The 24,369-nt window shown below is 38.4% G+C and overlaps 1 protein-coding gene across 7 annotated transcripts in view; it reads right to left on the bottom strand.

Annotated features, from left to right (window-relative positions):
• MCM8 (minichromosome maintenance 8 homologous recombination repair factor) overlaps positions 1 to 24,369 on the bottom strand; it is a 54,816-nt gene that overhangs the window by 4,745 nt on the left and 25,702 nt on the right. For 2 of the 7 annotated variants that reach the window (XM_053200224.1, XM_053200227.1), the window contains 9 exons: positions 22,643 to 22,673; positions 21,986 to 22,126; positions 18,639 to 18,780; positions 15,398 to 15,593; positions 13,478 to 13,697; positions 12,971 to 13,180; positions 11,626 to 11,702; positions 7,793 to 7,982; positions 5,451 to 5,627 (listed from right to left, as the gene is read on the bottom strand). In XM_053200224.1, the coding sequence (XP_053056199.1) occupies positions 5,535 to 5,627; positions 7,793 to 7,982; positions 11,626 to 11,702; positions 12,971 to 13,180; positions 13,478 to 13,697; positions 15,398 to 15,593; positions 18,639 to 18,780; positions 21,986 to 22,126; positions 22,643 to 22,673 (1,300 nt within the window). In that variant the 3' untranslated portion in view covers positions 5,451 to 5,534. Of the gene's footprint in view, positions 1 to 3,796; positions 3,899 to 5,449; positions 5,628 to 6,068; positions 6,194 to 7,792; positions 7,983 to 8,456; positions 8,547 to 11,625; positions 11,703 to 12,970; positions 13,181 to 13,477; positions 13,698 to 15,397; positions 15,594 to 18,638; positions 18,781 to 21,985; positions 22,127 to 22,642; positions 22,674 to 24,369 lie in introns of those variants that run through there. The other 5 variants (XM_053200222.1, XM_053200223.1, XM_053200221.1 and 2 more) reach the window with 5 other exon arrangements.

Below are 24,369 nucleotides of genomic sequence, written 5' to 3'. Positions count from 1 at the left end.
TTCCTTCTCCCCTCCAGTGGAAACAAATAGCTGCCCCCTCTGGGCCCAGCGTAAATTGATCTCTCACCAAGCAACAAGCTAGTCCCCCTGAAATACAGTACTGTGTTGTTTCAGGATAGGTGCCTCCACTGGCAAATTAGATACTCAGCAATGGTGATTCTCTGTGCCAGCCTTGGTGAGGGGAAGTTTAGGCTTGGTGAGAGAGCAAGCTGAACTGCCAACCTTGGCCTCATGGTCACTTTGTTCATGAACTCATTGAGCAAGGACTGGGGTGGCTAGAGAAATAGACTAGCTGATGTTCATGGAGTGGGTGACATCCATTTAATTATGACATTCCTTTAGTGAGCATTCACATGGACACAAATATTCTCATACTCAGAGCACATTCTGAGAAGCTCATTCACATGCCTCTTCACCAGACAGACGTTCGTTCAGAAAATATTTCCCGTGTGTCTTTCACATGCCAGGTACTGTTATAGGAACAGGGGATTTAACAGTGAAGATAGTAGTAAAAATTTCCCATCCCTATGGAGTTTACAATCTAGCCGGGACTAAGGAAACAGACATAAAGATGAGTAAGTTACATAGTATGTTATTTCGTGTTGATTGCTACAGAGAAACACAGTAGGGAAGGAAATTAGGGTGGGGGGGAGTGCAGTTTTAAAGTGTCCAGGAAAGATGTCGCTAAAAGACTGACATTTGAGTAATGACCCAAAGCTAGTTGGGAAGATGAGCCATATGGCTCTCTGGTGGAAAAGCAAACTGGATGGCAGAAACAGCATATGCAAAGACCCTAAAGATAGGAAATGTGCCTGGCATATTCTAGAACCAGCAAAGAGACCAAATGGGGCTGAAGCAGAGTGAGTGAGGAACGTGAGAGCAGTGGGATTTCAGGGGACAGTATGAACATGGGGCAAATGTAGAAGGCATCGTTTTATTTACTAAACAGCTATTAGCTGCTCCCCAGAGCTCCACACCCCGCTATTCACCCAGCTATAATCTACAGTGGTATTCTGAGTTTCCCGGGATTAACGTCAACTCACAAGCAACGCGTGACATTTGTTTTAGGTGTATCTTGCACATAAGAGTTTGTGAACCCATCTGAAAGTCTTTTAGTTTCAGTAGGTGAGTTGAGCCCATTTGCATTTATTATTATGACATACTTAGATTTAGGTTGACTTTTGTCATGAATATGTTAGTCTCTTATTTTAAAAACTTTTCATGATGTAATGTTTTCTTGCTGTTTTTGTGCTTCTATTCTAAAATTTGAACCTGGGATTTGTCTTAACTGGGCATGGTAAGCTGACAGACACGAGACAATCGCCTTTGAAAGCATTAATTACATTTACCAAGAGAAGGGGGCATATGCCACAAAGGGCCACATGGGGAAGCACCCGGGTTGGTCAGGAGGCAGGAGTGAGGGGAAACCCTAGGCCTTTATTGCTATAGTTGGTGGGAAGTTTTTAGGTAGGGATGTCCCCTACTGGGCAGGAAGTGAAACACTGATGGGGTTTGCGGTTTGTGGTTTAGTTGCAAAAGCTGGGATTGCAGAGGAGATGTGAACCATTTTGGCTGTTAGGTTGGCCTTGTGATTAATGGATGCCAAATGGACAGCACAATATGTAAGAAATCACAGAAGAGTTTCTTCTTCTGATAATTTATTACCTTTTTCCCTGTGATTTTATATAATAGTGATAGCCTTTGACTTTTTAAATAAATAGTATCTATTATTTTCCTCTTTCAACACAATGTCATATATTTAGACTATATTTATGATATATGAACATAGTACTTATATAAAAGTATATATCCTTTAGTATATTTAGTATATTACTAAAGTATATATCCTTTATTACTATATTATTACTATATTACTAAAGTATATATCCTTTAGTATATTTATACTATATATATAAATATATATAATGAACATACCATTTATGTAGTACATATCCTTGTCCTCTCTCATCTACCATTTTATTTTGTTTGCTGTTATCTGACTTCACTTTTGTGAAATATGCTTTTCATTCTATTAATAGATTTATCAGCATTAAATACCTTTTAAGCCTCCACCCCAGCCTTTAAAGATGAAGTTCTCATATTTACACTATATACTTTTTCCCTATCTTTTTTTTTCAAAATCAGGACTTAATATTTATATTCTGTTCTGTGGCAGTTATCCCCACATTTATCTTAGTTTTTATCTTACAGTTAAATATCCAATGTACATTGCCAATTTTTCCCCCTGTTCATCTAGTTTGCTATAAGTCACATTTTGGTAGATTCTTCAAGAATGGTCATGCTTTCTGAGTTCTTGTATGTTAGGACGTGTTTGTTGGCTCTATATACACGAGTGATATTGGTCTGGCAGTCTACTACCACTTGAATAGTCTCATAACAAATGAGAAAGTTTGGCTTTATTGGTCTTGCCTCACTAAAGCAGAACCCAAAACACTCCCTAGCACTCTATGAAAGAGGCATAGAACCTAGCCTCCATCAGTCAGGTGTTTCTGAATGAGATTTCTATTTTTGAATTCAGCAATTGAAACAGACCCTGTGAATAACTTTTTGTGGCTCTTTTGGTACGTGTTGGGGAGGGGGACATTCTTCCACCTTTCTGCAGGGGCAGTCACTTCCCAGTGTCCCTGGTACAGAAGTGGCATCAGTGGACCAGGGAGGCGCAGCACTTTCCTCTAGTGCCTCGTGCGGCAGTAGGGTGACAGTGGCTTGGTCTTCAGACCAATCCTAAGGCATGGTTTTAGAAACTGCTCCTTGAAGCTCAGCCTTTGGTTCTCCAGTCTTCCAATAATTCTGTGAGCTAACCAAAATTCTTTTAAAAAACCCTAATTTTCCTACTTAATCAAGTCAGGTTTTTATTATTTGCAGTCAAGATGCTGCAAATTATAGCCAAATGGGCCAAATCTGACCCACTACCTATTATTATTACATGTTTTTTTTTTAATTAAAATATTTACTACTCTCAACATGACATTTTTATGAAATTCATGGGCGCCTGGGTGGCTCAGTTGGTTAAGCATCCGACTTTGGCTCAGGTCACGATCTTGGGCTTTGTGAGTTCGAGCCCTGTGTTGGGCTCTGTGCTGACAGCTGAGAACCTGGAGCCTGCTTCAGATTCTGTGTCTCCTTTCTCTCTGCTCCTCCCTTGCTTGTGCTCTCTACGTCTCTCAAAAATAAACTTAAGAAGTTAAAAAAAATTAAAATAAATAAATAAACTTAAAAAAACAATCTTGTAGGCAATGTTCCATTGTTTTACTGATGAATACTGCTTTGGAGAAATTTAAGCAGACCCAGATTTTTTTTTTCCTCCTTCATGGTGGCTTATCAGTGTGACTTCTCATTTAACCTCTCCTGTTCTATTTCTTGTGTTCCAGCAAGATCCAGAGAAGCTGCTGCTGCCAACCTGTATGCCATATTCACACTATTACAAACATGGGGTTTTACTTTTTACCCCCAAAGATATTTAAAGTATACTTTAAGAAATACACTTTGTTGGTTTCTTCTAAGATATTCACCAATAGGCATCGTCTCGCCTCTTCCCTCCTGTAAGGCTACCTGGGTCATCCTGACAGCTTTTGGCAGCTTTTCCTAGTGTGTTGGGGTTTGGGGTTTCAGTTGTTTCCTAGTTCACAGAAGATGGACTATATATTTGTATTTCTCAGTTTCCTTGTTGGTTTTGAGCAACTTCATAGGAGAAAAAGAGGAGAATGCCTCCATCTTATTAGTAGAAATCCTTTTTATGCTCTTATTTTTCATAGTCTTACATCAAGTTGCTTACCTACTTTGGTTAAGTTCTGTGTCCTCATTCACAAGTGGTATAATCACCCACTGTCTGTGTATCCACCTCAGAGGGGTATGTGTCAAAAATCCGTTCCACCTGCTGGGGCAGCAACAGAATAAAGTGGAGTCTTTGTCCTTATAAAGTGGTACAAGAGAGGGTGGCTTGATCCAGAATAGTGGAACTGGAACCAATTAAAGGTACTGAGCAAACTTGTTGATGGACTGATACAGGGATAAGAGAAAAAAAGAGGTAACGATAACACCAATATTTTTGGCATGAGAGACCACCAGGATAGTTATTAAACATTATACAATTTCAGGATACCTGGGAAAAGGGAAGATCCAAGCACCTTCTCAAGAAGAAAAAAAGGTCACATGCTATGAATAAAAATCACAATGGCCTTGGATTTCTACACTTGATCTTAGCCAAAAGGCTGGGAAGCGATTGTGGTCTTGGATTTCTAAACGCAACATCTAATTTTAGTTTTACAAACTAAAATTCTATGCCCAATCCAGAGGTAAGGGTAGAATTTGCCTTATGAACTTCTTCTCAGGAAGCTACTAGAAGATCGATTCTACTAAAAGGAGGGAGTGAAACAAGAAAGAGGACATAGAACTAAATTGGAAAGAAATGGGAAACTGTGTATGTGTATTTATGTACGTACACAGAATAGGAGAACAGCATCCTCACCCTCTGTGTAGTGAGTTGAGGCGGCTTGGTTTTAATAAGCCTTACACAGCTATTGACTTAATATAGGTACATATTTGGGGCCCCTGGGTGGGTCAGTTGGTTGAGCGTCCAACTTTGGCTCAGGTCATGATCTCATGATTTGTGAGTTCAAGCCCCACATCGGACTTGCTACCACTATGGAGCTGGCTTGGGATCCTCTGTCCCCTTTTCTCTCTGCCCCTCCCCAGCTTGTACTCTCTCTCTCTCTTTCTCTCAAAAATAAACATTAAAAAAAAAAAAAAACCCACAGGTACATATTTAACTTTGGTAATAAAACATAATATGGTTTAAAATTTTTTTCAGTAGCTAAGATGTTAAATTAAATGTGTCAATATAAAATATTTCCAAACTTTTTTTGGAATTGAAAGTTGGTTTCAATTTATTTCTGAAAGATATTCATTTTTTGTGTGTCAGAACTATTTAAACATTAAGATGTAACTTAGCAAATGTTTACTCAGATGGACATTTTATAGAAAAAAAGTAAGAATAAAAGAGGTCAAAAATACAACTATATATAATACATATAATCACATCATTTAAAAATATAGGGGTGCCTGGGTGGCGCAGTCGGTTAAGCGTCCGACTTCAGCCAGGTCACGATCTCGCGGTCCGTGAGTTCGAGCCCCGCATCAGGCTCTGGGCTGATGGCTCAGAGCCTGGAGCCTGTTTCCGATTCTGTGTCTCCCTCTCTCTCTGCCCCTCCCCCGTTCATGCTCTGTCTCTCTCTGTCCCAAAAATAAATAAACGTTGAAAAAAAAAATTAAAAAAATAAAATAAAATAAAATAAAAATAAAAATATAAACAATTTATTTTTCTCATCTTTCAGAGAAGCTGTAAAAACTAAACACATGGCTTTATCACTTCTTAAATCTTTTTTCCTATTACATTAATTTTAGGACATCATTTTCCAGAGAACAATATATATATATATTTTTTACATACTCTTTATTACTGAGACAGTTTTAAACTGCTAATAATCTCAGGACGTCCTGGGTTGGTAGTCATTTTACATAGTTTGAAGTTGGTAGACCTTTGGGCCTTTTTTCAAGAGGTAACCTTGGTCATTTAGTGACCCGATAAAATTTTCAAAATCAGCAACCTGGAATAAAACATCAAGAAACAGCCCATTAAATAATATGCAAAAATATGATTTATAAAATGAATCTCTCAAACCATAACATGCATTCCTCAAGTTTCTTGGGCAAATAAATTTATTCGTACTTCCTCATAGAGAAAACTGCTTACATATGAGCTTTCAATTCTATTGTGAGATTCTATTCTATTTGATGAGCCGAGCTAATCAAAATTAAAAACTCCAGTATCCAGAGTATTTTTTGTATTTGTTTTAGATTAGCTTCAAAACAAAAATTAGACTAGCTCCAATTTTGAAATTGAGTGGGCAGTTTTCCATATAAACTGTCTTAGATGTTTAAAGTCTTATTACATTCATTTTCATTAAAACTTTCAAATAGCAGAGCAGGTGAAATCATGTCTATTTTTTTTAATATTTATTTTTGAGAGAGAGAGAGAGAGAGGCAGAGAGGGAGACATAGAATCCGAAGCAGGCTCCAAGCTCCGAGCTGTCAGCACAGAGCCCGACGTGGGGCTCAAACTCACAGACCCCAAGATCATGACCTGAGCCGACGTCGGCCCCTGGAATCATGTCTGTTGAACAAACGAGGAAACAGAGATGCAAAGATGTAAGATGTCTTGCCCACAAGAGATTTTGTCAGAAAAACATGGAAAGTGAGTCTCTTATGTTTCCTTCAACTATCAAGATGCTAAAAAAGAGGTAGGTATGCATTTTAGATAAAAACTGCTGGGTTTTTTAGTTTTTGTTTTTTGTTTTTAGGTAGGCTTCACACCCAGAGTAGGGTCCAACATGGGGCTTGAACTCATGACCCTGAGATCCAGATCTGAGCTGAGACCAAGAATGGGATGTGTAACTGAGCCACCCAGGAACCCTAACACTGCTGCGTTGTTTTTTTTTTTTTTTTTTAAAGCTCTGAGCAGCTAATTTCATAGCTTAAATAAAGAAAATACTTCAATAAAGCCTATTCCATTCTTTTCACCCAAATCTTTTATTATTTTTTCAATCTCCATTATATTTATTTTAAAATTTTAGTTCCAGTGTAGTTAACATACAGTGTTCATTTCAAATGAACAATATAGCGATTCAACAATTCCATATATTACTTAGTGCTCGTGATACTTTTTTTGCAAAGATTTTATTTTTATTTATTCATTTAAGCTTATTTATTTATTTTGAAAGAAAGAGAGAGAGAGAAAATGAGCAGGGGAGGGGCAGAGAGAGAGGGAGGGAGAGGAGCTCAAGCAGGTTCTGCATCATCAGTGCAGAGCCCAATATGGGGCTCAAACCCACAAACCATGAGACCATGACCTGAGCCAAAATCAAGAGTCCAACACTTAACTGACTGAGCCACCATAGGCGCCCAAGCAAAGATTTTATTCTTAAGTAATCTCTGCACCCAACATGGGGCTCAAGTTTACCACCCTGAGATTAAGAGGAGCACACTCCACCAACTGAGCAAGCCAGGTGCCCCTGATAAAGTGCACTCTTAATCCCCATCACTTATTTCACCCACTCCCTCACCCACCTCCCCTCTGATAACCATCTGTTTGTTCACTATAGCTAAGAGTCTGTTTCTTCGGGGCGCCTGGATGGCTCAGTCAGTTAAGCGTCCAACTGGCTCAAGTCATGATCTGCGGTTAGTGAGTTCAAGCCCTGTGTCAGGCTCTGTGCTGACCTGGAGCCTGCTTCGGATTCTGCATCTCCCTCTCTGCCCCTCCCCCACTCATCTCAGTCTCTCTCTCTCTCTCTCTCTCTCTTTCTCTCAAAAATAAACATTTAAAAAAATTTCTTAGAAGTTTTTATTTATTCATTTTTGAGAGAAAGAGAACGAGCGAGCACATGTGCGTGCTCTCTCTCTCTATACCACATCTTCTTTATCCCTTCATCCAACAATTGGCACTTAGGCTGTTTCCATATTTTGGCTATTGTAAATAATGCTGCAATAAACACAGGGGTGCATATATTCCTTTGAATTCCTTTGTATTCTTTGGGTAAATATCCCATAGTGCGATTGCTGGATCATAGATAGGGTAGTTCTACTTTTAATTTTTTGAGTAATTTCCATACTGTTTTCCACAGTCATCAAAACATTTTGATATTTAAAAATTCTACACTTAATAAAGACCTCCTGAAATTTTCATAAACAAGATTAAGTATTTGGCTTATCATACCTGAATGTTAAGCTCTTTGGCAATCTGCCGAAGTTGTTGAAATTGAAATAAGTTATTGTAAGTTCTTTCAGCAATGTTGTTGAGAGCAGAAATAAATCTTTTTGCTGTTGACCTGTTGCTCATTCCAGAACCATGCTGGGATCGCTCAAAATCTAGGTTTCCAAATTCATCAGAATAAGTTCCTAGCATGCTTAACGAGAAGGGAGGAAAACAGAGTTACCCAATGTAGCACGGCTATGGAAATTTTTGTCCCAGTTCCTAAGAAGAAAAATGTGGAAATAACCATGAGACTCACGTAGCAAAGATTTCAACATGTATTGCTTGAACAGCCACTATGAAATTCACTATGGTATGAACTATGTGCCGATAAAAATATTTTTGGACACAGTTGCCACTTTTAAGAAACATCTACACTTGAAAAGAGAAAAGCGTAAGAATACAAAGTTGATAAACTATGATATAAATGCCTGGAACATTCTTTCTGATTCATGAAAGAAAGAAATTCTAAACATACTAAATTTAGGCTTTAGAGGACAAAGATATGTTCCCAGCTCCTAGTGCAGCACCTGGCAGATGAAAGATGTTTAAAAATACTGTGGGAATGAACTAGAACGGTTCTGCTGACTTGCAGTAATGGTGGTTAGATATTAAAGGATCTACCTACTATTTTTAGTTCTCTGCTGCTTCCTCTTATTTTAACAGTATCATCAAAGAAAGACATATGCACTCTTGCTAGTGGATTTTAGCCAGAAGTCTGAAAACACCAGTGAGAGATAAAATTAGCCATCATTTCTAATCCAGCTCTGTGGATGACTCCCTGCCTGTACAATGGGACAGATACAATCTCACACAAAGCCCAGAGGCAAAGGTGTTATTTAATCAGGAATTGGTTACTCATATATAAACTGGTCACCTGCTAGGCAGTAGACTTGCACTGGTGAATAAAACGGATGTAATTCCTGCCCTTAAGGAGCTTAGAGCAATGAGTTTATAGGGTTACTAAAAACATAGCTTTGTTTTGTTTCCTGATAAGAGCCTACGTGAAAGAGAAAGCTGTACAAATAGGAATGAATCATCCAAATCAGACTAATAAATGGTAAGAAATGTAATATGATTATGTAAATATAATAAACCATAGCTTATTTTTCATAAGGTACTTGTCAAAATGCTTTAAACTACTATGTATTAACAATTCATATTTACCTTAATTATATTTAATCACCATATGCTACCCCATTTAGTCCAACAATCCTCTGATCTAGGGACTATTCTTATTCGCATTTTACAGATGAAGAAGCAAAGTGTGGTAAGTTAAGTGACTTGCCAAAGGTTACACAGCCAATGAGTGGAATATCTGGGATTTAAATCTGAGATACATGGCTTCAGATGTGAAGATTTATAAATATCTGAGCCACTTTGCTGAAATAGAAAAAACTCAATGATGTTTCATCTTTGAAGGTGGCTCTATTCTCCTGTGCTTCCTAGTATATTTTTAAAGAAAACTTAAGTGAACTGTTGGCCATAAACATTTAGTTTTTATAGCTATGTGCTTTGATAACCATGATGAACTGTATCACAGTTTAGATTTTATTTTGGCTTCTGCTTCTGCTTAAAATGTAGTTTTATAGATTCAAGACCACATTAAGTACAAACATTCACAACTCAAGAGAGGAAAACTCTGAAATGGAAGAGTTAATGAATGAAAGATGATTCCCATGGTCAACTTTACTATCAATGCAGTACATTTACTGAGGGTGTGCTGTGTGCTAGGAGGGGCCCTGGGAGTACACTGGTAAAGATGACAGATAGGGCCCCTGCTCTCCTAGAGCACAGACTAGGGACAGAAAGCATGGTAAGTATAGTAAAACAGACAATTCACCACCTAGTCTCTGTGTTTAACTGGATCTTGATATCTACCATGGAAATAACTGCAGTCACTAGGAATCACTAGGAAATAATTCCAATCACTAGGAATCAACCTATTCTTTTTATCTGAAAATTTGTGTAAAAGCCAATAAAGCACATTCAGTTCAAGGAAACAAACTAGTAATTTCATGTAGATACTGTTTATATTTAACAATGAGATCTCTTTTTTCAGGAGTTCAGGAGTAAATTGACAGCCTAAAACTAATTCAGAATTACCAGCAAGGCAACTTTGAGAAGTAGTAGAAAAAAATACAAAGTTACACAAAAAAATATAGACGAGTTCCTCTTGGATGGAAAAAGTACATGTAAACACTGTCCGACATGAGGATTCAGACATGCAGAATCAATATGGCATTTTTATTGAAAAGGTTTAATGTGTAATTTATAATGTGTAATGCTCAGATATGAGAATGAATCAGACCAGTGGACATATTGTGGGGAAATACTAGATGGCTGCTTGAGGCAATGTCTGGGGTCTGAGGCCTAAGGAAACTAAGTTAGGGCAAAGCCTAAAAAGAGAATGTTACAGGTAAGAGAGAGTAATAAGGTAGTTTGATCCCTGATTTGCTGGATAGCCCAAGTCTATCCATGATATTATTCAGTAGAGCCAGGCACCAGTAGGTCTAAAGGGTGAGAGATCATTAAATGGAAAAGGAAACCAGGAGTAGCAATGATAGCCCCACTGCCACAGGTGGAGAATTTAAGTGCAGGATGCTCAGGAGAGCCTGGGTGGCTCAGTTGGTTAAGCGGCCGACTCTTGGTTTCAGCTCAGGTCACGATCTCATGGTTTGCAGGATCAAGCCCCATGTCAGGTTTTGTGCTGACAGCATGGAGCCTTCTTGGGATTTTCTCTCCCTCTCTCTCTCTGCCCCTCTCCCACTCACGCACATGTGCATCCTCTCTCTCTCATAACAAACTTAAAAAAAAAAAAAAAAGCAGTCTGTTAAGAAAAATTCTAAACTAAGAGGCAACTTTTTATCATTAAACAAGGAGTCCCTACTAGTGGTCCTTGTTTTTAATTGGGAACAAAGTTAGAATCCAAATTTTTTGGAATTTTGGTTAGGCTCAGTGGCTTTGTTTTCTAGTGAAAAAAGAATCTCTGTTGGGGCAATCTCTAGGTATCTTTTTTTTTTTTTTTTCCAAGTAAGCCTTACACCTCACATGGGGCTTAAACTCAAGACCCTGAGATCAAGAGTCACGTGCTCTACCAACTGAGCCAGTCAGGTGCCCTGTCGGCAATCTCTAGGATTCTTATTGGTCTGGTCTGCCAGGAAGCTAGATCCACCATAAGTCAGGCAGACAACTGGTATTTATGGCCACTCCTTTATTTCACATGCTAGTACACTGAATCCCTGGCACCACATTGAATGAGACAGTCTAGTAATTCCTAGACTGTCTGGTTGCTGACAAATGGCAACTGAGGGTCTCCAACACAATGAAGTCAACTAGAGAAGGAATGAAGCCAGCTTGGTAAAATTTTCATCTACAAGACCCCTCAAACCCTAGTACTGAATCGTGTAAAAGAGGAAACTGACAGTCCAAGCACAGTAGAATATTAAACCAACAGGATATTTATACAAAAGGGAATGTTAGGAATTGGTTGAAAGGGTTGGTAGTCATTAAGTGTTAATGATGATTTTACCCATTATGAGGCTGTTCCTTTTGAGTATTCTCAAAATATGTATTTTTGAATTGATTTTATAACTATGTGAATGTATACCCATTCAAAAAATCTTGATATAAAGATTGTTTCTTTATACAAATATTTTAAACCAAGAAAATATAGTTTGTTAAAAGGATCCAATGGGCTAAGTAAAAATAATTTTGCTTGGCATATTAAATATTTAATTTGAGATGAAACGATGACTGATATTTCATTTAAAACAGCATTTAAAATTTAATCTTACCTATACTTCATAACTTCAACTATATCCTCAGCATCTTCTTTGGTTGCTTCTTCTCTTAATTCCAACCTTGCTCGTGCCTTTGAAAGAAAAAAAGCATTTTTAAATAACAATAGTAAGTATATTTGACATTGTTTGAGCAGGTAAAGTAGGTCTAAGATTGTTTCATTTATTCATTTTACACAAAAACTGATTGCAGGAGGAGGACTATAATATCAAAGTCAGAATAAAATTATCTGAAAACTTGAGTATGAAAACAATCACTCATTTTATTTTAAAAAATTTTTAACGTTTGTTTATTTTTGAGAAAGAGAGAGAGAGAGACAGTATGCGAGCAGTGGAGGAGCAGAGAGAGAGGAAGACAGAGAACCTGAAGCGGCTCCAGGCTCTGAGCTGTCAGCACAGAGCCCGACGTGGGGCTCGAACCCACGAACCAAAGATCATGACTGAACCAAAGTCAGACATTTAACTGACTGAGCCACTCTGGCACCCCAATCGCTCATTTAAAATATGGATTAGGGGCACCTGGGTGTCTCAGTCAGTTAAATGTCCAACTCTTGATTTTGGCTCAGGTCATGATCTCAGTTTGTGGATTCGAGCCCCACACTGGGCTCCACGCTGACAGCATAGGGCCTGCTTGGGATTCTCTCCCCCTCTCTCTCTCTGCTCCTCCCCCCCCAACAACATAAACAAACTTAATAAACTAAATAAACGAACTAAATAAAATAGGATTAAGACCTATTTTTATCTAACATATATCTTTCTGAGTGTTCATTTCAGAAAATTTGATTATGAAATACCCTTGGTTTTTCCTTGCCTTTTACTTTCAGGAAATCATGCCTAACCAATTTGTTAAAACAACATAGAAGAAATAATCTGATTTTAAAGCAAAAAGCCCAAACTCCAGCTATTTTAACTGCCAGAGTTCTCTTAGCATTCCAAACCTGTGAATAAATGTCACTGCTATTAGAAAAACAGGTACTATCCTTATGGACCTGTCATGTATCAAATCAAATACTGACATATTCCATGCTCCCATATATTCAACTTAGAATCTCAGAATCCTTAATTAACCTAAGTACTTGTCACACTCCAGGAGTCTTGAATGCCATTAAAAGGGGGAGGGAAGAAAGTTGCATGGTTAGTAATTGGTTCTGTGCCTAGAAAGAAGTGGCTTGATTGGCTCTGTTACAGATATGGCCAAACATTTTTAAACATTTTTGTACATCCATTTCTAATTGTCTCTCAGCTGGAAGAAAAATCAAGTTAATTATGCAGGAAATTGAGAGAAATCATACCACCTCTTGCCCCCATTTTTAAGTCAAAAAAGCATGAATTTAAAACAAACCTCTGTTAGACGAATCAGAGATTCCAGCTGCCTAGTAGTGATTGGTGAGCTATTTAACCGCTGGCTCTGTTTCCGGAGCTCAAGGTAAAAATCTTGAAGAATCTGAGCAGCTTCTGTGGACAGCCTTGGATAGACATACTGCCGAGCATAACCAATGTACTTTCTCAACAGCTGGTGGGGAATTAGATCTATTTTTTCTCCAGGAACCACCTGAAGCATGATAAAAAAAGATTACAAGGATAGCAAATAAAATCTTTCTGTTAAAATAACCTGTTTAGATACATATAAAGTTCTAAAAGACTTTCCAAAGAAGCCAAACACTGTAGTTCCAGCTCTGAGTCTAGGTGACAGATTATTTCTAATGCAATTTATATAAACCCTACTACTGTAATATAAAAGGTTTTGGCATGAAAGCTTATATACTACTACTCTACAATAAGCAACATACTGAACTCTGACATCCAAACAGAACCGAAATGAATGACTAAGGAGCAGAAACATTCATACCTTTAATCTTTCTGATAATGGTTTATCAGACACCGCTTCAAGTACAGAAGTATTTGAATCTTGACTATTCATGCGAGTTACAGTGGCTCCGCTAACAGTTCTCTGCTTTCCAGCCCTTATTGCAATCACATGTTCAGAGAGTAAGTGATCATGGTCCTCATTTGGGGTGTCTAACAGGATAAAGACCAAATCAAATCTGGACAGCAGGGCACTCCCCATTCTAAGAGGCAGGGAAGAAGGAAGAAACAATGATTGGAATCAAAACAAGTAGAAAACCATTTACTTATTTACTATTGAAGTTCCACGTAGAACTTTAAAAAAATAAAGTTTATGTTAAAGAAACAAACAATAGCTTTTGTATTCGATACACCCACCAACTCTGGAGAGACACCAGGTCACACACCAGTCATACATGTACCTACCTTTGGTAGGTTAATGATAAGGCCCCTTTCTCACACCATGTCTGTGTTCTATATTACTACCTAATGGTAAGTTTCACAATGCCTTTGAATTTTAAAACAAATGCTATATGATACGCCAGAGGTTATCTAGTTGGGTCGTTTTAATCTTTTGTATGTTTTCTTTCACCAAGACATTGAGTCTCTCAAAGCATCTATGATTATTTAGATTAAAAAACCCACTTTTTCTTAGAAGTCATTAGAATCATTATAATAAAAATGCTGTGTTCTACTTAGTCATCTTCCCTGATCCCACCAATCAGATTATCCTTCTATTTGAGACAATAAAACTGAAATTCAAAGTAGCTAAAGAATTTGGTCAACACCCCAAAACAGGTTTGGGTACCACTAAAAACCAGAATCTAAAAACCAAGTCCTTGTTCAATAGGATCTTTCTGATCTTTCCAATATAGCACTTTGTCATTTTATTAAGAAAAACTAATAGATTGACTTTTTTTTTTTTAAAGTAGGCTTCATACCCAGCATAGGGCTTGAACTCATGACCTGAGATCAAGACCTGAACTGAGATCAAGAGCTGGCCACTTAACCAACTGAGCCACCCAGGGGTCCCTAGATTGATTTTTTTGGTGGTGGTGGTATAGCATCTCCAAGTACTATTGTATATTTTGCCATGTACCATTTCTGTATTAAAGGTACACATTATCAAATATTAGGAAATTTGGGTTTTTTCCCTCTAGAATTTAAGCTTCCAATTTTTCACATGAGGCATTCTTTTGTCTTTTTCTCACTTCCACAATCACTTCAACCTATTTTCCCCTCCCTATGCCTTTTGTCCAACCTGTACAGAACAAACTAGAAGAGAAAGCATACACACATACCAATACAAACTCTGTTTTTGGGAAAAAGTGGGGTCATACCCCATTTATAAGTATGTAATGTGCTCTTTTCACTTAACAGTAAGCACAGACATGTTTCCCTATCAGCACACACAGAGCTACTTCCATTTTTATACCTGCTATTTTCCACTGTTCGGCCTTGCCATAGTTTAACCACTTTCCTACCAATGGGCATTTTAAGCTGTTTCCGCTTTTTGTCTGTGATATACAATGGCATAATACCCAACCTGTAAATGCGTCTCTGTGCACTTACATGACTATTTCTGTGAGTATGATTCCTAAAAGTAGAACTGGCTAAAACAAATGGAATGTATATTTCAAACAGTGATAATAAACATGCCAGTTGTCCTTCAATACACTAACCTGAATATGTGAGAACTTATTTTCCCAACCCTTTGCCAATAATGATTATTAATATAAAAAATGTTTGCCAATCTGGTAGCTATCAATGGTACTTCACTGCTTTAATTTGTTGTGCTCAACATGTTTTAGTACATTTACTAGAAATTATCATTTCTGTGAACTATTATGTCCTCAGTTATCTTTTTCTTATTGATTTATAAGGATTCAATACATTAAAGGTATAAATATCCAAAGAGACTTACTTTAAATTCTCAGAAACTGTTTTGGCTTTATTGTAGTGTCCTCCAACTGGATTTGCAGCAGCGACGATGGAAGTTCTTGCAGGGAGGCTACAAACCATGCCAGCCTTAGCAAGACTAATACTCTGTTGTTCCATAGCTTCTAACAAGGCTTGATGTTGATTCCCCATCTTATCAAATTCATCTATCCCACAAATACCTACAGTCACAGTAAAATAATACAGACAAAAAGCTTTCTTTGGTTAAGTTCCAAATCTTACAGGATGGAAACTGTTCCACAATAAGGAAATTATTTGTAATTGTTTCCAGCAGTTAAAATTATAAAATGTCATACAGTAGAGAATTTGTGCTTGTTTTACAGCAAATAAAACACTTGTCGTAACTAACTTTTATGTAATATTTTCTCATTCAACATTTTTCATAGGCAAGGCATGTGTTGTGAGTGCTACAAAAATGAAGATACGAATGACCCTCAAAAAGGTTAAAGACTTATGTTCAAACAGGTGAAATAAGAGATATGCATATTCAAAAGATAGTATATTTCAACAACTACATGAGATAGGCATAATTACATAAGATCAGTTTTCTCGGGTAAGGAAAGGACATTTGAGCAAAAACTTCAAGGAGGAAAGGGAACAAGCCTTGCGGACTTACCTGGAGTAAGGGAAGCACAGGCAAAGGGAATAACATGTAAAAAAGCCTAATGCAGGAATGTAAAATGTGCTGGTGGTGTAACTGGAGAATAAGAAGGAAGTAGTAGATAATGAGGCAAAAGAGGTGATTAAAAGGCCAGAATGTGAATGGCCCTGGACTACTGTCAAGCCTTGAGCTTTCACTCTTAGTGAGATAGGAAGCCACTGGAGGGTTTTGAGCAGGAGAATAACTTTATCTGAGTTTTAACAGGATTGTTCTGCCTTGTTAAGAACAATGGAAAGGGCAAGGATGGTCACAAGCATTCCAACTAGGAGATCACAGTAATAAGCCATGTAAGAGATGATGGTGTCTTGGATCAGGGTAGCAGCAATGGAGAAGAGTCTCGATACTGTATACATATATATATGGAAGGTAGAGCCCACATTTGTTGATAGACTGGACGTGGGGTATATGTAAAAGCCAAATATGACTGTACATTTTCTGATTTTAGCAAATAGAAGGATGGAATTATCATTGACTGAGATGGGAAAGACTATAAAAATAGGTTTGAAGGAGAACATTGGAATTTTGATTTCGGATGTGTTAAGTCTGAGGAAGTTATAGAGATACTGTAAAAACAGGCATTAAGAACCCTATGACCCAGCAGTAGCACTGCTAGGAATTTACCCAAGGGATACAGGAGTACTGATGCATAAGGGGCACTTGTACCCCAATGTTTATAGCAGCACTCTCAACAATAGCCAAATTATGGAAAGAACCTAAATGTCCATCAACTGTGGTTTATATACACAATGGAATACTACGTGGCAATGAGAAAGAATGAAATATGGCCCTTTGTAGCAACGTGGATGGAACTGGGCAGTGTTATACTAAGCGAAATAAGCCATACAGAGAAAGACAGATACCATATGTTTTCACTCTTATGTGGATCCTGAGAAACTTAACAGGAACCCATGGGGGAGGGGAAGGAAAAAAAAAAAAGAGGTTAGAGTGGGAGAGAGCCAAAGCATAAGAGACTCTTAAAAACTGAGAACAAACTGAGGGCTGATGGGGGGTGGGAGGGAGGGGGGGGTGGGTGATGGGTTTTGAAGAGGGCATCTTTTGATATGAGCACTGGGTGTTGTATGGAAACCAATTTGACAATAAATTTCATATATTAAAAAAATAAAAAAAGAAATATGTGCCTGGGGGTACCTAGATGGCTCAGTCAGTTAAGCATCCAACTCTTGATTTTGGCTCAATTAAGCATCCAACTCTTGATTTTGTGAGATTGAGCCCCGAGTTAGGGCATGGAGACTGCTTAAGATTTTCTCTCTCCCTCTACCCCTCCCCTGCTTGCACTTGCTCATGCTCTCTCTCCCTCCCTCCCTCTCTCTCTCTCTCTCTCTCTCAAAAAAAAAAAAAAATGTGCCTGGAGTTCAAGGAAGAAGAGATATAAATTTGGAAATTTTCGGCATATAGGTAGGCAAAGCTATGAGACTAGATAAGATCATTGAGAAGGTAACATAGACTAAGAAGAAAACAGGTACAAAACCTAAGCACCTGGAGGTGCCAACCAGTTAAGGTTGGGGAGATAAAGACCAAGACTGAGAAGGAACAGTTAATGAAGTAAGAAAACCAGAAGAGTAGAGTGTCCTGGAAACCAAGCAGGCAAAGTATTAAGGAAGGGGGTGGGTGGGGGCTGCTGATAGGATCCGGATTCAGAAATGTGGAGGTCACCAGCAAACAAAGGAATGAATGGCCTTGACTGGACTGGAATCTGGGCACTGCCTGACACATACATAGGAACATGTTTCCAATAGAGTTACAGCATCACAAAGAGAAACTTAGGTAGCAATGCTTAATCAGAGATCCCTTCTTGCTAAGCCCTCCAACTGGATTTCTTATAAACTCTCCATCAAATCCTGACAAACATCCAATGAGATGGGTTAAAATACAGCAAAATTCTAATTATAATGTAATAGTCTAAATTCTTATTGTAAGTCCTCTGAGAGTAAAGGATAATAACATTTACCTTATTTTCAGTTCCAAGGCATCTCGAAGTATTCTGAACTAAGTAATAGTAATGCATTCAGCAAGTACTTACTATGCACCTATGTATTAGACAAGATAAATGTGGCAGTCAACAGATAACCATATTCCACCCCACAGGGAGCTTGATGTAAAGCTTTAAAACAGGCTTTTAAACAATTGTGATGGTTGATATGAAATGGGAAGTGCAAGGAGTTACCTATACCTATTTGACTTGACTGACTTGATATATAATTGTGTCTATTGCAAGATTCTGACAATGAATGACATTAAGTACCAGTTTCAATTCCGCAGCGTAAACTGCATTTCCGGTTATTTTTTTCCTGGCACTCATTCTCAACTCACTGGTCAATACAGTGCTGTCCAAATGCCTCTTGAACAGAATGTAAAGAAATGAACTGGAAAAGACTTAAAAAAAAAAAAAAACCAAAGCCCCAGAATTACTAATTATTTAGATCTGAAATAATACCTTTAAAACCCTTGGCTCAATTTAAAAATAGAAGCTGTAATATTAGTGAAAAATTAAATGTTGTAAACAGTGGAGAGTTTGGTTTCTTACCTTGATCACCAAGTACAAGGGCACCAGCTTCCAAAGCAAAATCTCCAGAGCAACTATCTTTTGAAAGAGTTACAGTCAAACCAGAGGTGGTTGTGGTATTACCACAAACATACACACCACGTGGAGCAACATTGCATACTGCCTAAGGAAACAAAAGGTTTAAGAGAATCAACCAAAGTAAAAGAAAAACAAATAGTAACTGCTAACAAATATCAGCTATATGCCAGATATTCTTTTTGCTTAAGTTTATTTATTTATTTTTGAGAGAGAGAGAGAGAGAGAGAGGGAGGGAGGGAGACAGAGAGAAAGCACGAGCAGGGGAGAGGCAGAGAGAGGGAGAGAGAGAGAATCCCAAGCAGGCTCTGCACTGTCAGCACAGAACCTGATGCAGGGCTTGATCTCATGAACCATGAGATCATTATCTGAACAAAATTCAAGGTCAGACGCTTAATCAACTGAGCCACCCAGACACCCCTGCCAGGTATTCTTCTAACAGTTTTACTATACGACCTTCACTACCACAGTAGTGAGGTAGGAAGGCATTATTACACCCCCACTTAATCACGTAGAAACCAAGCCCTGCATACACTAACTCACAGTAGCTATGAAGGTGGGAGGTGAGGATTCAATCAAATCCAGGCAGCCTGCCTCTGATGACTGTGGTCATGTGAATATTATACAACTTCATTTTATGCTTCGTTTTCAAGTTCAAACAGAAAACACATGAGTACCAATTTTAATTTCAAAGGCTTCAATGCTTCTTCATACATCAGGTAATAAAGTGGCTCAATAATGCTCACCTGAGTAAACAAGCTACGGCAGGTCAGAAAAGTGATTAAATAACACAAGAGTTAAAAGTGTGGACCTCCAGAGTCAAGCAGACCTGGGTTTTTGTTGTTATTCTTCTTAAAGCAAGCTCTACGCCTAGGCCCCAACATGGGGCCTGAACTCATGACCCTGAGATCATGAACTGAGCTGAGATCAAGAGTCAGATGCTTAACTGACTGAGCCACCCAGGTGCCCCAAGAAAACCTGTTTAAATTTTGGCTCTACCATGTACTGGCTATGCTGCTCTCAGATCTCTCTGAGCCTCAGCTTCCTTGTTTAATCACGGTATATCCCTGAGGAATAAATGAGATTTTTGTATATAAGGCACTTAAATCTGGTACCTGGCACACAGTAAGTGCCCAATGCAAGGCCACTGTGCATGCTGTGCACTGCATAACCACAGGAGACAATGCTCACACTGCTATGTTGATAGTGTGCTCTGGACATGTGCAGTGCCCAACCCAAGGGGCCCTATGATATCTAGCTTATAAACAGTAGCTATCATTTTTTAAAAATGTTTATTCTGAGAGCGTGAGCAAGGGAAGGGCAGAGAGAGAGAGAGAGAGAGAGAGAGAGAGAGAGAATCCTAAGCAGGCTCTCAGCATGGAGCCTGATGTGGGGGCTCAATCCCACCACCACTGAGATCATGACCTGGGCCGAAATCAAGAGTTGGATGCTTAACCACCTGAGCCACCCAGGCGCCCCTCACTATTTTTGTTATTTGTAATCCCTTATTAGTCTGAGAGGATGATGATGGCTAACTAAATGGTCAGAGGAAAAGAGGATTAAAAATATAAAGTAAATGATGACTGTTAGTATTAGCCTAATTTTTAAAAACTGGTTTAGCAGGGCTAGAAGACTTACATCCAAATACCCTCCTCTGTTTACAACATTTAATTTCCACCAACATTACAGCTTCTATTTTTAAGCTGAGCCCATGGTTTAAAAGGCATTATTCCAGTTCTAAAAACCATGAAAAGTTGCTGATGCCATTTCTTAGTATTAAATTTTTTTCGGTACCATTAAATGTATTCTGAAACCATTATCTGCTAAGATCTATTTCTTAAATAAAAAAGGAGTAAGAGGGGGATAAAAAGGAGTAAGAGAGAAAAATGGAACTTTTACACACCGTAAGCAAAATGTATAAACTGTAAGATTTATTTGTATAGATAACTAGCCACTGTGGAAGTTAACCAGGCTTCTACCTATAATACACTAATTCGCTATGTACACAATGATATAAAAGACAGAAAAGAAAGCTGTAACAATTCAGGTCCACACATGGACCTTTTACATGCATAATCTGGCTAGGTATCCTGTTTTTATTTTTATCATCAACTGTTTCCCCTAAAACTAGGTGCTGTGTCTCTGCTGTCAGGTTTCTAGCAAGGGCTCAGGACAGAGTTGTTTTTGTTTTTGTTTTTTAAAGTAGGCCCAGTTGGTCCAAAGGAACATGGAAATATAGATGAAATGTCAGCTTAGGAATTAAAATGATGGCTGATGTAACAATCAAATGTAGGGAATATATAATGATTCTGATGTGAAGGACAGTGGGTTTATAATGCAATGATGACGTCAAAGTCGTTCTCAATCCTGGTTGCTGCACAGCACAATCACCTGTGGTGGGTTATCTGCACACAGACACTAGGACCCTAATCCAGACACTCTTAATTCAGTTGGACTAGGCAGGCCCCAGGATTTTCAAAGTGTTCCAAAGGTGATTCTGATATGCAACCAAGGTTCTGACCCCTGGACAAAGATGCAGTAGCCACAGGACTACAACTTAGCAAAGAGACCCCTGGTCTGGTCACATTTTTCTACACTGGGGGTGGTGGTGAGGAATGGGGACACATGGGCATTCTCAGAAAGGACATTATGGCTGACTTACCAGGTGTCACTCAAATGCAACCACAAGCATTCCAACAAGCAGAGCCTTCTAGGGCCATCATAAGCCCTGATGGGGAGAACCACTAGGCTCTGATTGGCAGAGGCAGAATCTTCTTGGGGACCAACAAGAAGTTTTTCACAGAAGTTGCCTTGCTTTAAACTCAGAGCAGTGAAGATGTATAGAGACAGATCTCTTACCTTTATCACACTGTTCCTTAAGCTCAATACACTGTTTATGTAGTTGTGTGATCAGAGAATGTGTGACCCTGCTTCCCTGCTCTTTACTTTCACAAACTATTCTGTTCATAGGTGAAGCCACAGCAAAAAAGACTACCAAAACTGATACCACGCAAAAAAAGCAGGGGGTTAGAGAAATGGTTAACATTTCACAATAGGTAACATCTCAATAGACCAGCATGCCTGCAACAGTCTGTGTGACAGAGACTGACTCGATTTGAAAGGATGGCCAGATAGAAGTGACATCTTACTCACATAAACCCCAATTCACTTATACCACCAGGCCAACTATATCCTCTAGAACACAAACACTGCATGCTTTGAGAAAATTCACTTGTGAATCAGTCACACATTTTATAAGGAATACATTAAATACGAGATGATTGATTTCCTACCTGTAGCATCTGACTCTTTCCCAAGCCTGGATCTCCAACAACAAGGACATGTGGATCTCCTCGAATTGGAATTCTGTTTTTGTCATCTGCATATTTTTGGCTTCCTCCAAAGAGTGCTAATGCCAAGCCTGCTTTAACAAGCTCAAGTGTGAAAGAAGACGGGGGACCCCCAAAGTAAGAAAAACATAAAGATGACTAGCAAAAAAGGGATGTTCTTCCCTCTGTATTTACATTTATTTGAGATTTTTTTTAAAAGCATGATTGAACTTTACTTTTTTTCCTAAGGAAATTAAAATATAAACTTCCATAATGTAAATGATTAAAAAGCAAAAGGTAGGAAGCACATAAAATCAAAGAGGTATCTTTACTGAGTAAAGACCTACCCTGAAAAGCATGAATCTACTCCACAAAACTGGGAAATATTTGTTAGCTTCTGCTTTAATACTTTACACCTAAAGTCACTTTAAAGAACCTCATTCCTATTAGCTTGAATTAGTAAGTAGCTTGTTATTACAAGAAGCTATAGTTTGCCTTTCACATCATTCATTTCTGGAGAATAATGACCTATTAAAATACAAACATCTGGCTAACAGAAATTAGCTATTTTTTTTTGCCAACTTTATGTATTTTTGGGTAAAGATGAAGTAAAATACTTACTTCATGACCAAAAATGACAGGGCAAAGTGAGCTGAAAAACAAAATACAACTTAGAAATTCTTATTTTCACTTCATCAATCCATTAGAGGATCTACTTTACAACTTGCTTAACTTGGTTTATTTAGCATAAAAAAATAAAAACAAACATATAGTTTACATCCCTCAAACAACCAAGACATTTTATTCTACCAGTAAATTTCTCAAAGTTCTTGGTTAATCCATAAAGGGAAGAATGCTTTAAAAACTGTGTCTGTGTAAGGGAGACAGGATACTTGCAAAGCATTTATTTTTTTAAATTTATTTTTATTGTATTTATTATTTTTTTGAGAGAGTGTGCAAGGAGGGGAGGGGCAGTTGGGGAGGGAGAGACAGAATCTCAGGCAGGCTCCATGCCCAGCATAGAGCCCAATGCAGGCTTGATCTTAGAACCATGAGATCATGACCTGGGCTAAAATCAAGAGCTGGACACTTAACCAACTGAGCCACCCAGGCACCCCACAAAGCATTTTAAAGTAACCAAATATATGGTTGATCCATCTCCAGCCTTTAACACATCATAATCATGGTCTTCTACTTTAGGATACAGAATTATATTGCATTTTACATGAATAGGCAGCTGTGCAGCCAAGTCACGGAAAGAAGACTAATGGGCGAATTGAGTAAATAATACTTTAAGAGGAGATAAAATTTCATTTTTTCAGCTCAACTCAAAGGATCAGAATAAGACCATATATGACTACAAAGAGGTATATTTACATTTACCAATTGTAAAAACAAGGGTCACACAGAAAAGGCCAGAGTGGAAGAGATGTAACCAGGAGTTAAGTACAAATCATTATCCCTTTTAATACATGTAAACACAGAAGTTGCTGTCCTGCCACATCCCCCTGGTGCTCACTGTTAAGCATGTTCCCACATAATTACTGCTAGCTTCTGACCACACACCTCCACCTGTCTGCTGAAGGGCTTTCTCTGGCTGCAGAAGCATCAGCAGCAGGCAGGCTGGACAGGCTGAAAGTGCTGGGTTATAGAATATTCCAAGAGTAGCCCCAAATCTAGGCCCTTGGGTAGAAAAATACTGAGGCTAGTTCTACACAGCCTACTATCTCGAGGTCTCAAGAGGATTAAGCCCCGGATGCTTATAGTAACCTCCTCATTGAGGCACCATACACTACTATCCTTTCTCTCACTCCCCCATTCCCTTACCAGTATTTCTGGGGATCACCTCCCAAATAAATGCTTACCCAAATCATTGCTTCTGAAGGAACCTAAACTAAAACATAACCTTCCACTGTCTTCTGCATTCTGCTTTCATGGTCTTCTACTTGTTACTCTAACGAAGGTAGACAAACTTTTCCTTAAAGGGCCAGAAACTGTATCTTTTCAATTTTACTGTCTGGGTCACAACGACTCAACTTGTGTGAAAGCAATGTGTAGATGAATGGACAGGGATGTGCTCCAGTAAAACTCTGTTTACAAAACCAGGTAGCCTGCCTAATTTGTCAACCCCTGTAAAGTTAACAAATGAAAACTTCTGGTTTTTGATGCTGGAATTACAAATTTAGAACTGAAGGGTAAAAGCAACCTGTGGGAAGAAAACCTTTCTGTAAGTTAAGTATAGCAGAAGGACCACTGCAAACATTTGTTCTTATTTATAATGGGTAAGAGGAACCAATTGAAGAGGCGTTTTGATCTTCAATCAGGTTACTCCTCCCCGTCTGCTCAGA

Source organism: Acinonyx jubatus, chromosome A3 (assembly GCF_027475565.1).
Source record: "Acinonyx jubatus isolate Ajub_Pintada_27869175 chromosome A3, VMU_Ajub_asm_v1.0, whole genome shotgun sequence".
Classification (NCBI taxonomy): Eukaryota; Metazoa; Chordata; class Mammalia; order Carnivora; family Felidae; genus Acinonyx; species Acinonyx jubatus.
The sequence above is the reverse complement of the archived record's forward strand: the minus strand, read 5'-3'. Positions and strand labels throughout refer to the sequence as shown.